Source organism: Solea solea, chromosome 18 (genome assembly GCF_958295425.1).
Source record: "Solea solea chromosome 18, fSolSol10.1, whole genome shotgun sequence".
Classification (NCBI taxonomy): domain Eukaryota; kingdom Metazoa; phylum Chordata; class Actinopteri; order Pleuronectiformes; family Soleidae; genus Solea; species Solea solea.
In genome coordinates this window covers 9,169,755-9,184,615 of record NC_081151.1, presented here as the reverse complement: position 1 = coordinate 9,184,615, position 14,861 = coordinate 9,169,755, and the positions used below count along the sequence as shown (strand labels likewise).

Genomic DNA, 14,861 nt, shown 5'->3' with positions numbered 1-14,861 from the left:
TAATTTCATGGCTAATAAGATGCCGGCTGAGGTCTCAGACTGGTATGCAACCCTGCATACATGCCCCGGGGCACATAACTACCTCAGTCTATAAAAATGGGAACAATAAATCTAACTGATGCTATGAAACTATAAGCGCCAATGACCACTGTGCACTTCTGAGAGAAGAAATTTGGAAAATGCAGTCCATTCAGGCAACCCGTGCCTAAAGTACACATAAAAAGCTTATTTTAATGCAACACAAAACATGTTTTTATTATTTTAAAGTGACTCTATATACTCACACAAACATAATTAACAATAACCCCTCCAATTTTTTGTACACGCTGGATCTTAAATATCTTCTTCGCTGTAAAGCAAACTTTGATTCTGAACAAGTCTGAAACTACAAGTACCACAATGCATCACTGCAACCCTAAGTAGGGGAAACATGGCTGCCTACTGTTCACCGACGCTATTTCTATTTACGTTTCGTTTGTTTTGTTTTTCAGTTAACAGAGGAAGAAAGAGCTGGTGTCAAAAGCAGTTTTGAGTCCTTTCTTAAAAAATGTCTTCAGAGTTTCTGCACGAGGAGACATTTCCTTTACAGTCGTAGAGAACGAGCCTGTTACCGACATCCTGATTTTTCACGTTTTCGCTTAGCTGTCAAGCTGCTCGTCTGTGCCCCCCCCTGCGTTTCATTTGCCCTTTATTAGCCTTTATTAGCCTGCTCCGCTCGTCTACCAACATAACCGTTAAATATCCATTAATAACCGCTATGTTCAGCCCCGTGAAGTCTTGTTATTTCAGAGTCAGTCCGACCATTGTCAACAGAGAACTCGGTAAGACCAAGATGAGATAGCAAGAGGACACGTCCGAGTGCTAACACGCGGTTTACTGTGGCGAGGCTCCAGCGTTAATAAAAACTTAGTAAAGAAGTCACGAAAATCCTCACACGGCATGTTTGGCAATCTTTTCGAGGAGGATGAGGACGACGAAGGCTTCTCTTCCACCTCTACCAAAGGGAGAGTCGTTAAGGGGGGAGGAGAGCCTCCCCCTGCCCGGGGAAGAAGCAATCTGTGCGGCATCAAGAACCAGGGAGGGACGTGCTATCTGAATTCCCTGCTCCAGACCCTGCTGTTCACCCCAGAGTTCAGAGGTGACTCGACCTCACCTTTCCTTTTGTGGATTATTATTGTATTGTTTACTTTGTTTTAAATGGACCACAGGATAAGTAGCTGTTGCCTAGTAGTGCTATGGCACTGTAATTTGAATCCAACTGAACTAAACCAAACTAAATTCAATCTGTAAAGTTGTGTTACAAAGGCTGTTTATTTTGGTTTTTTTGCAGAACAGTTGTTCAGTTTGGGGCCAGAGGAGTTAGGATGCCTGGAAGACAAAGAGAAGCCAGGTGCCAAGGTAAGAAAGGCAAAGTGGATGATGATGATGATGATGCCAAAAACGTTATCACATGGCTCCAAGTATAGACTGCACTTTTGTTGTATTGCCCTTGGAGAAAGTTGTTGTTATTGAATTACTGCGTAACCGCACATATAATATGCATGTGTGTCTAAGCACAATATGCAGGGGATTATCTTAATCTGTGTGATAGAGTAAAATATCTTGGACACATTATCGCTGATAAAAAGGATGTTGCAAATTGTATGTGAGGATTTATGTATTTTAAATTTCCAGTGTGTAATATATAAATAGAATGATTTTAATTTGACAGGAACTGAATATTAAATGATAATATCCTTGTACAATTACTTGATTGTATCATCTTTAGTTTTTCATTGCTCTAATGAGCCTTTTATATTTATATCAGGAGGCGGGTGACCATGTGTAGCCCACAATGGACAAACTAAACATCTGTTGCTAACTGAAAGCGATATAGATTCTCTGACACTTCTAAGGGATGGGTGAGGTTGGGGATGTCCACCTGCAACATACAACTTCACCAAAATATGCAGGTGGTGTGTAATGATAGTCTTAGAATCTGACTGAAGAAGCCTTGATTTTTGCAGTACCAGTGAATTGTTTGTGTCAGCGTGATTTAATACCCTTCAAACTATTTTAAGGAATCATGTATGTGAATTGATTTGCATGTCTAAATCTCTGTCTAATTATATCAGATTCAGAACTGTCCGTAAACATTGGCACACAAACCTCATTGTAAGAGTATAGTTATTCTAGTTTATATAGAATATATATTATTGTGAACTTCTTTGTGTTGTTGGAATCTTTTGTTTACTGTGTTGTCTTGGAGTTGGACAATGCTGATCTGTAGTAAAATCTGAATTGAATAAGGCGTCCTCATTGTTTTCCTCAGGTCAGAGTGATACCACTGGAGCTCCAGAGATTATTTGCCAGTATGTTGTTGGTGGACCAGCAGAGTGCCTCCACTGCCGACCTCACTGATAGCTTTGGCTGGAACAGCAGTGAGGTCAGTTCCCATTATTAGAGTCGATGAGGAAAAAGTGAGAGAGGCTTGGGTTACAATACAATCAATCTCATAATTTATTTAACTCAGTCCGACCAGCATGTACATGCTGAAATTCTGATGCTTTTGGATGATTTTCAGCTGATGGAGACAGAAACAGACACAGCATTAAAAGAGTCCTATTACACTTCCATGTCAACATGCTAAGTGCTGTGATTTAATTTGAACCAGAGCTCTAAATCATAATAGAAAGCATAACATTGTACTAAATGGAAAATGAAAATAGCTTTATTTTATTTTTACTTTATTTCAGTAGTGTGGAATTGGCATACAGAATGTGCCCCTTTTTTTATTGCTGTTGTCCTCTTCTTTCAGGGGACAAATCAGCATGATGTGCAGGAGCTGAACAGGATTCTGTTCAGTGCTTTGGAGCACTCTCTTGTGGGAACCACTGGTAGTACATTTATTCACCAGCTCTACCATGGGATCATTGTCAACAGCATTGTCTGCAAGGAGTGTGGGAATGTCAGCCAGAGACAGGTGTGTGCCTACGTGCAGGGCGTTGCTCTTTATCATGCCATGTTTTGTCCATTAAAAATCATTGCTAGTCTTTTTGTCTTTGGCCAATTAAGATTTGTCAAAATATGTGAAAAAACAACAACAATGCAACTAAGAAAAGGAGCATAAAATCATCACTAAATTCCAAGATTTCAGTTTAAAATGAAAATATGTATTTGTGTATTCTTTAGGAGGACTTTCTGGACCTGACGGTGTGTGTATGTGGCATATGTAGCCTGGAGGAGGCTTTGTGGAACATGTTTGTGGAGGAGGAGTTGTTTGAGGGCAATAATTTGTACCGCTGTGCACAGTGTGACAGGCTGGTCACTGCTGCCAAGGTCAGTAAGAACTTTTAAACTGTGTCCATTGTACCTTTTTGTGTCAGTTTTCAACAAATAAGACAATAAATACTATAATGTTTTCTAATTGACTTTTTCTCTTCTTTACTAATTTCGCTGTTATTCAGTCTGCTAAGATGAAGAAGCTCCCTCCATTCATGACAATGTCTTTGCTGAGGTTTAGCTTCGACTTTGCCAAATGTGAGCGATACAAAGAGACGGGACGCTACAGCTTCCCCTTCACCATCAACCTAAGACCTTTTTGTGAGCAGGTATAGTTATTAATGTTCTTACCTAATGTTTGTTTAGAGTACATTTAACTCTGCATTATCTCTCTGTTTATTTTTCACACTACACGATGTGTTTGTACGTTTTACTGCAGCACCAATTACAATCCTGATGTGTTTGGCCTTGGAAGAACTATGTATATAGAACTTGTTTTGTCTTCTTTGTCGTACTAAGATGTCTTGAAAAATGAACCCTCATTTGTTTATCTCTAACAGGTTGATGGAGAGGACTCTGAATACTCCTATGACCTGTTCTCTGTGATCATTCATAAGGGTGGCTGTTATGGTGGCCATTACCACGTTTATATCAGGGACATTGACCAGCTCGGTCAATGGGAGCCACCGGTGAGAAAAACAGTTGCTTTTTTTATTGGAAATGAAAGAAAATAAATATCAGCATATTTTGTTGATTATCTTGGCATTAGGATGTGCATCATCATCATTGTGTGTTGTTCTCAGGAGGCGGACTGCAAACCTAAAACTCAGAGGAAAGCGAAGGAAGAGGCCAAAGATGTGTGTGAGCCAAAACTGCAAGAAGACGACCCCTTGTCTGTCATTAGTGCTATAATTGTCCAGGTACAGTGACAATAACTTATTATTTATTTATTTCAATAAAGTCAGCGGTACGGGAAAAATCAGTGAATTGGTTGTTGTTCATTCTGCTCTGATAGGAGCCGTCAAAGAGTGTCCCGATGGACCAGCTGGGCCAGAAACTCATGGAAAAGATCGGTTCATCCTGGAGCAAAAAGTTCAGAAAACGCTACGGTCCCATCGGAAAGGTATTTTTTTTTCTTTTTTTCATATGATCATTGGTGTTATTTGGGGCATACACGAGTCTGTTCCACATGTTCATATTTCTGTGTTCCCTCTTCTGATGTAGTTCCTGCAGTCCCACAATGATGTGTTCATGTTGGTGTCGAATGGTACAAAAGTAGCACTGAAAGCAAACCTGCCAAGTCCAGTGACTGACCCTGCTGTCCCGGCAAAGCAGACCACTAACTCAGGTCCTTCAATATCCTCCGGCTCAACAACTGAGAAACAGCAAGACCTAGACCAGGAGCCGGAACTAGAACCAGAGGTATTAGAGCAGGTCACACATTGTAGAAGGTCAGATGTCTTTGTGTTTTCTTTTAATTGTAGAACAGGTTTAGATGCTGTATACATACTGTGAGAAAACTATAAACATTGACTTCATGGAGAAGAGCACATAGCTCATAAATATAATTTTTTTGCATTAAAAAGAACTGGAAAGGTATATCATATGGCACTCTTTTAAATTATATTCATCCAGTGTAAAAGCTTTTGATATAATTGTTTATAATTGTCTTGCAAACACCTTAATGCCTTTTTCTGAAGGTTCATCTTCTTCTGTCCATCAGCAGGGTAGCCACTGGTTTGACCTCAATGACTCCGCTGTGACCTCCATCAGGCAGTCTGATATAAAGAAGCAGTTCCAGGGCAAAGAGAGTGCATACATGCTGTTCTACAGAAAAACACAGCTGCAAAGGCCCAGTGAAGGTAATGGACCCCATGATTGTAATTTGTGAAGAAAAGAAAATATTCATCCAGCTCAGTTGGAAAAAAGGGACCATTAATTATGATCCCTCATTAGTAATTTAAGGATTTATCACAAAAATTAAAGATGAACTGTAAGGACATACAATTTGCACAATGCACTCATTATGTATTGCTTCTATTTTACATTTTCAGCCTTCAACAATCCACAATATAAAGTCCCCTCTCGCCTTGTGCAGATGGCTCAGGAAGAGAACATCAAACTGCAAGAGATGCGGTACAGAAAAACACACATGTTCACATATTAAACTATGATCACATTACACTTTAGTTTAACTACTCTGTGGCATTTAAAATGAGAGTATATGAGGCAAAGCAACTCAAAGAAATGAAATACTACAAAAAAGATGGATCACCAAAGATGGATATGAATCAGCATTGTTTGTTTTATAGTGAGAAGTTTGAAGCCTCCAATAACACAGTGGAGCTGCGTCTGCATCTGGCACCATGTTACATACTTGAAAATGGAGCTCTACAAGCAGCCAACAAAGAGCACAGTGGGAACACCACCCTCAGCTTTGACCGCAGAAAGACTGTAGGAGACCTGCGATTAGCGATTTACCAGGTAACATCTTTCCCCAAATCACCAAATTTCATTTTTAGACCCTGAAAGAAGAACAGGAAATAAAAACACTGTTAACATGTTCTCAGATGCAGGAGCTCTGGGAAGGGGATATGGCTTTGACTGTGGCCAAGAGTCTTCCAGCAGGTCTACACCTCTACAACACTCTTACAGGTGAGACATCTAGCTAGTGTACTGCTGGAGAACAGTGAAAAGACGTTGTAAAATATTTTTCTGGTTGTGTTTCTCTTTTCAGATGACACCGTCTCCCTGTACAGCGCAGGCATCCACACAAACTCTGACTTGTTTGTGTGGAACGGCAGAGAGGTGAAGTAAAACACAAGTCCATCACAGACTTGCTCAGATGTCAAGATCCAGACCAATTCACTTTTATGCTGATTTTAATCTCCTCAGGTGTGCGGTGCATCGATCCTCACTGGGGCTGAGTGGGAGCCCGTGTTGCTGACTGTTGTCCGTCCGTTTTTGGACGAAGATGAGAAGCAGGAGGTGGGGAACGGGGTGGAGTGTGAGGAGAGCAAAGGTCCGTTTGAAAATGCGGGACCAGGACTCAAGAGGGAGGCGAGAGGTTTCGCTGGTGGTGCGACACTCTGGGAGGTGAAGGAGGCACTGGGGGAGCCAAAGGAGAGTCTGCTGTGCCAGAAGCATGAGAGAGGAAGGAGAGGAGAGCAGGGAGCAGGAGAGGGAGGTGGGGCAAGCGGATGGAGGGTTTTCCCCCCCGGTGACATGCAGCGTACGCTAAAAGAGCTGTCACTGAAAGATGGCGATGCGTTGTTGGTTTTGGAGCCACAGTCGTTCGACAGCAGGTAAAATCCTCCACAATGTGTCTGTGCGCTGTTTTGTTAGTGTGTGTGTTTGACACCTGTCTCCTGAATGTTGTTCAGTGTGTTTACTCTCAATGGAGACGTTGTTACCGTCACTACACCATCTGACTGCCGCTGGCTTCAGGTGGAGTTTCAGTCTCCTGGAGAAGGAGGAGGAGGAGGAGGAGGTGGTGATGTTGATGAGGAGAAAAGGAAGAAAGTTAATGTTCCAGCCACAGGAAATATGGTTGGTATTATTTTCTGCCTCTGTGTTTGATCTGTCATGCTACCTCTTCATCATCTTCCTTTCTGCCAAGCATCACATTGTTCTCTCTGGAAATCCTTCAGTCGTGTTTAATGTTTCTGCCACAGCTGCTGTGTGAGGTGAAACAAAGAGCCATAGAGGAGCTGCAGCTACAGGAGAAGGCCTCAGGCAAGACGCTCTGTGTTACACATAACTGCACGTATTTGCACATGTCTGCAAGGGATTCCCTGATCATCCCCTCTTCCGTTATAAGTCAGGGTGCGGAATTTGTTTGCATAGTTTATCAGCACATGAATATGCCCGGAAGCAATTTGACATCATGTACTTGTTACATGATTGTTAAACTAATTAATCCAATTCATGTACATATGTACAGATTCAGAAAGCTTAAGGAGCTGTTCTGAATAACGTTTAATAAGGGCCAATCTTGGATATAAAACCTATACACACGTATTCTATGGTACACTATGGTGCAGGGGTCAAGCAATATAGCTCAAACCAGAGATAGTTGCTGTTTTTTGGGTGTGCATAAAATGGCTCCTAAACTTGCATTATGTAGTGATATGGGATGGGAACCATGTGAAGTGAGGCATCAGGGTGACTTACTGTGAAATAGATTAATTAAAGTAACACAATGTAGGATTTCAACCTTCAAATAATGTCATGAACTACAAAATTCACCTTAATCCCCCCCCCCAGCTCACAGATCTGTCTGCTCAGCTCAGATGTGGGATCTCTCGTTGTTGTTTGTGTGATCTAGGATAAGACTGCTGATGTGATCTACGTTTTTTTTAAACAATATATTAAACAGAAATTGAGTCTCTCTGTTTTTTATCTTCATTCATCTGTTATTCCTGTCTCACTGACCAGGTGCACAGTTCTGTCTGCGACAGGTGGACTGCTCAGGGAAACTCCTTCCTCCAGGTACTCTGTCATTTGTTTCCTGGGGGTGCAGATTACTAACAGCTGGAAATCCCCCTCATTTTCACAAAATATTAATACACACGTGCCTTTACTGTGCCCCCCGTGTTAAGTTTTTTTTTTTTTTTAAGGTACTATCCCTGCTTGTAATTTTTCTTCTCATCGTGTGTCTTTGAAGTCGTAGCAAACATTCACTGAAGTGCGCTTGTCTTGCTCTGGTTCCCCTGACAGTGTGCGAGGAGCTGAGTGTTCGAGAAGCGGGGGTGCGACTCATGACCACACTGACTCTCTGTCCGGGAAATGCCCCCAAGGCATCACAGGTGTGGCGTTTTATTTGAAATCTCCAATAAATCATTGGAGTTTACAGCTGCACAGGTGAAAGTTAAAGAAACCTGTGGGTTAAAGTTACGTCTCCTTTCTACCAAGATGAGAAGTTGTGAGCCTCTTTAAATCATCCATTGATGTTTGGAGTTGTTTTTGTGTTGCAGCTTTTTTTGCATTTCTCTGTGGGCACAGCACCCTCTGCTGGCATGGAGAGGGACATCATTGTGGAGGAGACCTGTACTGTCCAAGAGGTGAAGAAAAAGAATTCATACATTCATATTGACATTACCTGCGTGTTGTTTGTTAAATGTTATTTAATCTTACTGTTGTTTGCAGTGTCTTGAGGCAATGCTGGGTGCTGTTGGACTTGACGGTAAAATTAAACAAATACAGTTAATATTTGTTGCTTTACTGTGATGATTAATGCTGCTTGTGTGATTGACCGTAACTGATTATTTTACTGTGGTGCCTTGCTGCTATATCTGTTTGGTTAATGTGCAAACAGGTTCCTTTTGGCATTTGAGGAGGCTTAATTGGTGTGAGGATGTTGGAGAGCCACTCATGGATATGGTGAGTGGCTTTTTATCTCTTCAGGATGTCATGGTTTTTTTTAAATAAATGTAAAGAATACTGCTAGTGAAGGCCAACAAAGTACTGAACTGTGCGTACAAAGTTAAATGTGCACTGGAGTTCAAGATTATTTTCTGCATAGATCAATGTGCATATAGTATTGTCAATTAATTGAGAAATTGTGTGATTATTATCCTCTGGGATAATAAAGTATTCTGATTCTGAAGATGGTTGATGAAACGCTGAGGCCAAAACCTCTTTGACGCCTCCTTTTCCTGTGCTGCTGTTCTCTCAGTAATAGTTTATTTAAGTTATCTTCCTTGTAAATGATGGGACAGAAGGATAAGCTGATCAGGTAGTGTTAGCAGGAAGTCGCTTGGTTACCATGGACATGGTTTTGTTGAGCACCAATTACTAAAAGGCTTTGTAATGCAGTAAAAAATGTCTGACGGTGTCCTGTTAAATGCACGGTAAACAAACCCATGTCTGTGTGATTACAACCTCTTTTATTTTCAGGATGCATCTCTGTCGGAGCTGAAGATAAGCAGTGGGGAAACATTAGTCGTCACAGAAGGACAACTTCCTCCAAAGGTTATTAGCTGTTGAGATATTTGGCTTGAGGTGACACATATACCCAACACTGCTCTTACGCCTGTACTGTCTTGTTGTTGCCAGGGGTTTCTTAACTTCTCCCTGTGGCTTTATCTGGATCCCAACAACACGGACACACATTTTAAAACAAATGAAGCGAATAATCACTCGCCTCACCAGCTGAGAAGCATAGGACAGGTGGAGATATCGGACGAAGCCACACTGGACGAGCTCAAGACTCAGGTACATGATGAAGATCATGTGTTAAGGCGTGATGCTGGCGCTTTCTTTCCTAACTCATTATTTAAGATTATTTCCCTTTTATTGTCCATGTCGGCATCAGGTTTTGACGCTGCCTGATCTTCAGAATGTGTGTGTGCCAACCAATGCATTCATGCGTGTGTGGCAGCGAGAGGGAGGGCGGTTGGCACGAATCCTCAGAGGACAACAACTATCGCTCAGGTCTTTTTTTTTTTTTTTTTTTTTTTTTTTTTATATCGTTATACAGAAAGTTTTTTTTCCTGGCTTAGATTTCCTCTTTTCTTTCACCTGATCAGGAAATTGAAGCTCACCAGTGGAACAGATCTGTGTGTGCAACTACTGCTGAAAGAGGAAGATCTTGGGTAAGGTTTAGGATGTAATACATTTCTGTAATAGTGCGAAGTATTTCAGGATTGAGCCTCTTCTGTTGAAATTCTCGTACTTTTTATAATGATTCTGTATTTCCCTCTCTTTCTAAGGCCCAAGGAATTGTTACTGAATGTGAAGATGGGAGTACCAGGGGAGAGGAGTTACTTCCCTCCAGAGGAGCTGGTTTGGGACGCCTCCCATGATTCGTCGCCTCGCTCTCTGCGCACACGTCTGGCTGCACATTATGGCATTTCCCCCGACGCTCTGCTGTTGGCCAAGTATCAGCCAGACAAACACATTTGGAAAGAAATATCAAATTGGGTATGAATGGAAGGTCATAAGACATAAGTATATTGTGATCATTCCGTTTTTATATTGTCAGAATCTTACTGCTGTTGTTTTCTACAGAAATCTGTGACTCCACTTCTCACTATTTGTCATTTCGTGGTCATCAGTAAATAATTCACGTCCTGTGTCTCTGACCTTCAGACCCAGCAGGTCTCCAAAAAGAAAAAGAAGAGAACAGAATCACTTCTGGGAGCGTCATTCCATCTCAAAGACGGTGACACCATTGGTGTCAAGGTATGAATGATTGTTTGAAAGAGTGAGTGTTGCTTTTGTGTGGAAAAAAAAACTGTTGATTGATTTTTTTGTTTCCCCCCCCAGAATCTTTTGATCGACAACAACAAGGACTTTGTGACACTGGAGGATGAGCAGGGTCAGCAGAGGCTCAGGGAGCAGGCCGAGCAGCGCAGGAAAGGGTGAGACATCTTTTACTTTGGTTTATGATTGTTGTCATCACATATGTTTCTGCCTTTTGCGTGGCTGTTTGGGAAAATGATTCTCTGTGAAACGGCGAACATGTCTCTGTCTTATGTTTAGAGGGAACACTGCGGGATCTGATGATGCTGGGTTGCAGAAGAAGACCGGACAGACCAAATCTAGGAAGCCAGAGGTGGCGCTGTCCATCAATGTTGGGGAATTCAGATAGCAAATCACAACTACCTAGAGACACAAACACATTGCAATTAGGACAATCCACTCTTTTTTTTCACAAATCTTTTAATTCTAATACACAAATATTAAATCCCTTTTTTTCTCATTATTATATTACGACAACAGAGAACGAAGTTGACTTTTGTCACTTTGAGTGTCTAGTTTTTATGATAGGATGATTTAATTTGCATTGTTTCCATGCAACGTCACCTTTTCCTTTTCATTACATGACCCTTGTTTGTCTTCTCTGATTTTCAACCGTTGCCCTTTATTTAATTACATTTCAGATCTTTTCTAAGGGAGATTTAAAGACAGTGGGACATTCGGGATGACAGTCTTTTGCTGCATCAGTCATTAATTCACAACCTTAGAGTGTTTTTTGTTTCTCTTTTCAACTTTGTTTACCTTTTTTTTCAATTACGAACCTGCAAGGAAATACTGTATTACGCTTGTGCTAACTTGACTTTCTATATCTCTGCTGTGGTAAAACTGTTCAGGTGAAATGTATACGGCAGCCAGTGGCTTTTTATTTTTCAAAATCTTTCTTTAACGAGTTGTCCAGCGCACAATTAACTGAAAAAAAGAATGAACTGTCACTATAGTCGACGCGGAATCGTTTGTTGTGATCGTTGGCTTTACAGACACACTTCTTATAGGTTGACAACAGAGGAGAGATGGGCCTTAACATGGAGATGCTTCAGTGCTGCTCCGTCCTCTCTACCTCACTCTCTACCTCTCACTCTACCTCTGCTGCCCTCTCATGTTGGTTTTCTCCTTAACTGTCGCCCTCGTCAATTCCAGTAAAGGATGGTTAAAGTATTTAGACAGAGACTCAGTGTGCAATTTTCAAGTTCTTTGTATTTTTACCACACTATTAACTATCGGGTGACTGTATGTATTATCTGCCTTTATTCATTTTTACTCATATTCTGTAATTGGAGATCATTTCACGAGTGTCCTTCATTGGACTCTGTCCATCTACAGCAGACTGCCTTCACTTCCACATCATGTTGTCATTTTACCTTAAAAGGAAAAACTGTAGGGAGCAAAAACTTTGTTATAAAACTGACTTTGATGAGATACTTTTTTTTTTTTTTTTTTGACATATGTAAAGGTAAAGATCCCTGAGTCTTTTGTGAGGAACATTTAAGGATTAATTTGCATGCACAATATGTGGACTTGAGGGGAAGTAAAAACTCATTTTGAAAAAGTAAATAATTGTATTACTGTGATTTATTTTTTGTTCTAAAAGGATTTCCCGTGCTGCTTCATGTGTTGATCTGGCCGCAATCAGTGCCAACGATTTTCAAAATTGAAGGTGATTATGACAGTGCACAAATGTTTGTATTTGTGTCAGATTGAAATTGATTAAGATATTTTACCACCATTAAAGGTTTACTGCAGTAACTGTCAGTCTTTTTTCAGTTCATGTGTATGTGGAAAACAACATGGTGCTCGACTGCGGGGCGAGTTTCAACTGAGCTATTTCACAACACAACAAACAAAATAATGCACACTGTGATTTTTTTTATCTGTGAAGAGTTGAGTTTGGAGGAGCAGCTATAATCAGTCAGATTTATTTGCCAAGTATGTCGACACGGACAAGGAATTCTTGGCAGTTGTAAGTATGTAATAAAAAATAAATGAATAATTAAAAGCACACACCAGAAACTTTGGCAGTGAATGGGTGAGGACAGATGAATGATGATGAGGACAGGTGAATTGGCGTTGTGAGTTTGTGTTTACATATTTTACTTTGACAGCACTTGCATTTGTAAAGCTTTGTCTTTAATTAAAAACAATTCATGTGGGATTTGTGTCCCATTGTCCTTTTTGCACAACACAAGAAAAAAAAACCCAGCCCTAAAAAAGTATTTTACATTGTGTAAATTTTAAACAAGCTACTTTTTACTTTGACTACATTTTTAGAGCAGTACTTTTACTTGTAGTTGAGTAAAAATTGACCAAAATAGTGGTCCCTAAACGTGTGTATAGTATTTCATTATTCTGTTAATGAGCTATATATAAAAAAAAAACGCTGTACAAACTGTGTTGATGTATAATCCATTCTTGACTTACTAACGTATGGTACGTTTCACGAGTTCACAGCAGCGATCGCAGCGGGAACCAATCAGCTTCCGCGCTGCGGGTGACGTCACCGCGCTCGGTCCCCGTTTTAATTTGGCCACAGACAGACGCTTCTCATGCTGCGTGTGGATTTATCTTCCCCGAGAGAACAATCTGTGACACTTGGGACTCTCAGTCTTCTGCAAACATGGTCGATGCATTCTGCGCTACATGGAAACTGGTGGACAGTCACAACTTTGATGACTACATGAAGGCTCTGGGTAAGAACATCCCAATTCACTGCACTATAGTATAGTATAGTATAGTACAGTAGTTGCTGCAGATTTGTGTAAATTAAGTAACAAAAAAATCAATTAAATTATATTTGCTGTGATGCATCAGTGCAGATTTATTTATTTGTGTATTATTTTTTAATTATTTGCACAGGTGTTGGTTTTACCACAAGACAGGTGGGCAACGTCACCAAACCCACAGTGGTGATCGGCCAGGACGGAGACAAAGTGGTGGTGAAGACACTGAGCACCTTCAGAAACACTGAGATCTCCTCCAAACTGGGAGAGGAGTTCGACGAGACCACGCCTGATGACCGACACGTCAAAGTAAGACAGCTAGGGGTCACTCTGGACATGACCTACAGTGTCCTGTGCTTCCCCCAAAAACACCCTATTTTTTAAAGATGACAAACTATTGCGACCCAATTAACAAGAGAGCAAAATCTGTGCTTTAATAATGTTTTTTACAGTCATTTCTGATATTATTTTCAGTATCTAAGCCTGTAGGTTGGTTGAAATCCTTGGAATGTTTGCATTTTGATGTGTTGCTTTCAAGGTTTGAAAGGTGCTTGACTTTTGGATAAAGTACTTAAAAATGGAGTCTAAATAAAGACCTGAGTCGTTATTTTGAGTATGTGAAAAAGAACCTCACAAGTGCTTAGAAAGTGTTTAAATTTGACCCTGGAAAAGTTCTATGAACCCTGTAAAAAAATGCTAGAAAACAAATCTCTTTGGTCCCGATCCATTGTCTTGGAATACGTGAATTAAAAGCACTTAAATGTTTGTGTTTGCAGTCGACCTTCACCATGGAGGGAGACAAGTTTGTGCAGGTGCAGAAGTGGGACGGGAAAGAGACTAAATTTGTGAGAGAACTCAAGGACGGGAAGATGGTGATGGTGAGTCTGGAATACAGACACAGATAAGTCTGGTTTATGAGGCTTTTAAGTGTTTTCTTTATGGCGGTGCAATAACTGATAATAACTTGATACCCTCATTTGCAGGATTTGTTAGCATTATATAAAAATAATGCCAGCAATTCTTCAGCCCTTAGCATAAAGTGATAAGAGGTGTCATCAAGACTAGAAAAGCACAATATAAAACCAGAATCTACTTGTCATTATTGACTGTTTGCTGTCATTTACTTATCTTAATCTCTTCTCCTCGTCACAGACTTTGACCTTTGAGGGAGTTCAGGCCGTCCGCACGTATGAAAAAGCCTAAACTTTACCGGCCGACGATCGACAAGGTGTTCTATAATAATTGTTGTATGTTCTGATATGCATTTCAGTCTTTTGTAAGAACCTTTTTCTAAGAAGTGTAAGACTGTGAAGGGCCTCATTGTTTCAATAAACTGCCTGAATGATTCGCTTTGACGGCTCCGTTATTGAAAAGAAGCAACAGAGACACTTTATCTCCACACCGCTGCAGCAAATAGAGTGTCCTTTTGTTCTTTTCTTTTTTTTTTTTTTTTTTCAAATCATGTCGAACCGAATGGTGGGAACAGTGCAGTCCCTGTCATGTAGTTAGTTCCAGGTGACAGCTGCACGGTGACGGCACAGGCCAGAGCCTACTCAGCAGCAGCAGCAGCAGCAGCAGCAGCAGTTAGGCCAGTGTAACCGTTGAACCCATGGGCATGAATGT

General features: G+C 40.8%; 2 protein-coding genes across 3 annotated transcripts; both read left to right on the top strand.

Annotated features, from left to right (window-relative positions):
- Positions 1-401: 401 nt before the first annotated feature.
- Positions 402-12,589, top strand: usp40 (ubiquitin specific peptidase 40). 2 transcript variants are annotated; one of them, XM_058615357.1, is made up of 31 exons: positions 402-1,138; positions 1,331-1,398; positions 2,312-2,425; positions 2,798-2,962; positions 3,172-3,318; positions 3,447-3,590; positions 3,822-3,950; positions 4,065-4,181; positions 4,277-4,384; positions 4,486-4,683; positions 4,988-5,123; positions 5,316-5,397; positions 5,574-5,745; positions 5,832-5,916; positions 5,999-6,069; positions 6,157-6,566; positions 6,645-6,810; positions 6,936-6,996; positions 7,699-7,752; positions 7,981-8,069; positions 8,238-8,324; positions 8,410-8,446; positions 8,579-8,643; positions 9,160-9,234; positions 9,319-9,477; positions 9,578-9,696; positions 9,792-9,857; positions 9,975-10,185; positions 10,354-10,446; positions 10,531-10,625; positions 10,747-12,589. In XM_058615357.1, the coding sequence occupies exons 1-31, from the start codon at positions 940-942 to the stop codon at positions 10,853-10,855; spliced, it is 3,831 nt and encodes a 1,276-aa protein (XP_058471340.1). In that variant the 5' UTR covers positions 402-939; the 3' UTR covers positions 10,856-12,589. The 2 variants fall into 2 exon arrangements, with proteins under 2 accessions (XP_058471340.1, XP_058471339.1); XM_058615356.1 differs by having other exon boundaries at positions 4,985-5,123; positions 10,747-12,587.
- A 451-nt stretch (positions 12,590-13,040) lies between these two features.
- Positions 13,041-14,588, top strand: fabp7a (fatty acid binding protein 7, brain, a). The gene is made up of 4 exons (XM_058615355.1): positions 13,041-13,208; positions 13,375-13,547; positions 14,015-14,116; positions 14,391-14,588. Exons 1-4 carry the CDS (start codon positions 13,136-13,138, stop codon positions 14,439-14,441), a joined length of 399 nt encoding a protein of 132 aa, XP_058471338.1. The 5' UTR covers positions 13,041-13,135; the 3' UTR covers positions 14,442-14,588.
- The last annotated feature ends 273 nt before the right edge of the window (positions 14,589-14,861 follow it).

What these genes read in the sequence shown, in the direction of transcription:
- fabp7a (XM_058615355.1), top strand. Translation starts at nt 13,136, where the DNA reads ATGGTCGATGCATTCTGCGCTACATGGAAACTGGTGGACAGTCACAAC. An exon ending in TGACTACATGAAGGCTCTGG is followed by an intron (nt 13,209 to 13,374) that starts GTAAGAACATCC and finishes TTATTTGCACAG; the next exon opens with GTGTTGGTTTTACCACAAGA. An exon ending in AGGACGGGAAGATGGTGATG is followed by an intron (nt 14,117 to 14,390) that starts GTGAGTCTGGAA and finishes TCCTCGTCACAG; the next exon opens with ACTTTGACCTTTGAGGGAGT.
- usp40 (XM_058615356.1), top strand. Translation starts at nt 940, where the DNA reads ATGTTTGGCAATCTTTTCGAGGAGGATGAGGACGACGAAGGCTTCTCT. An exon ending in GGAATGTCAGCCAGAGACAG is followed by an intron (nt 2,963 to 3,171) that starts GTGTGTGCCTAC and finishes TGTATTCTTTAG; the next exon opens with GAGGACTTTCTGGACCTGAC. An exon ending in TTCCAGCCACAGGAAATATG is followed by an intron (nt 6,811 to 6,935) that starts GTTGGTATTATT and finishes TTTCTGCCACAG; the next exon opens with CTGCTGTGTGAGGTGAAACA.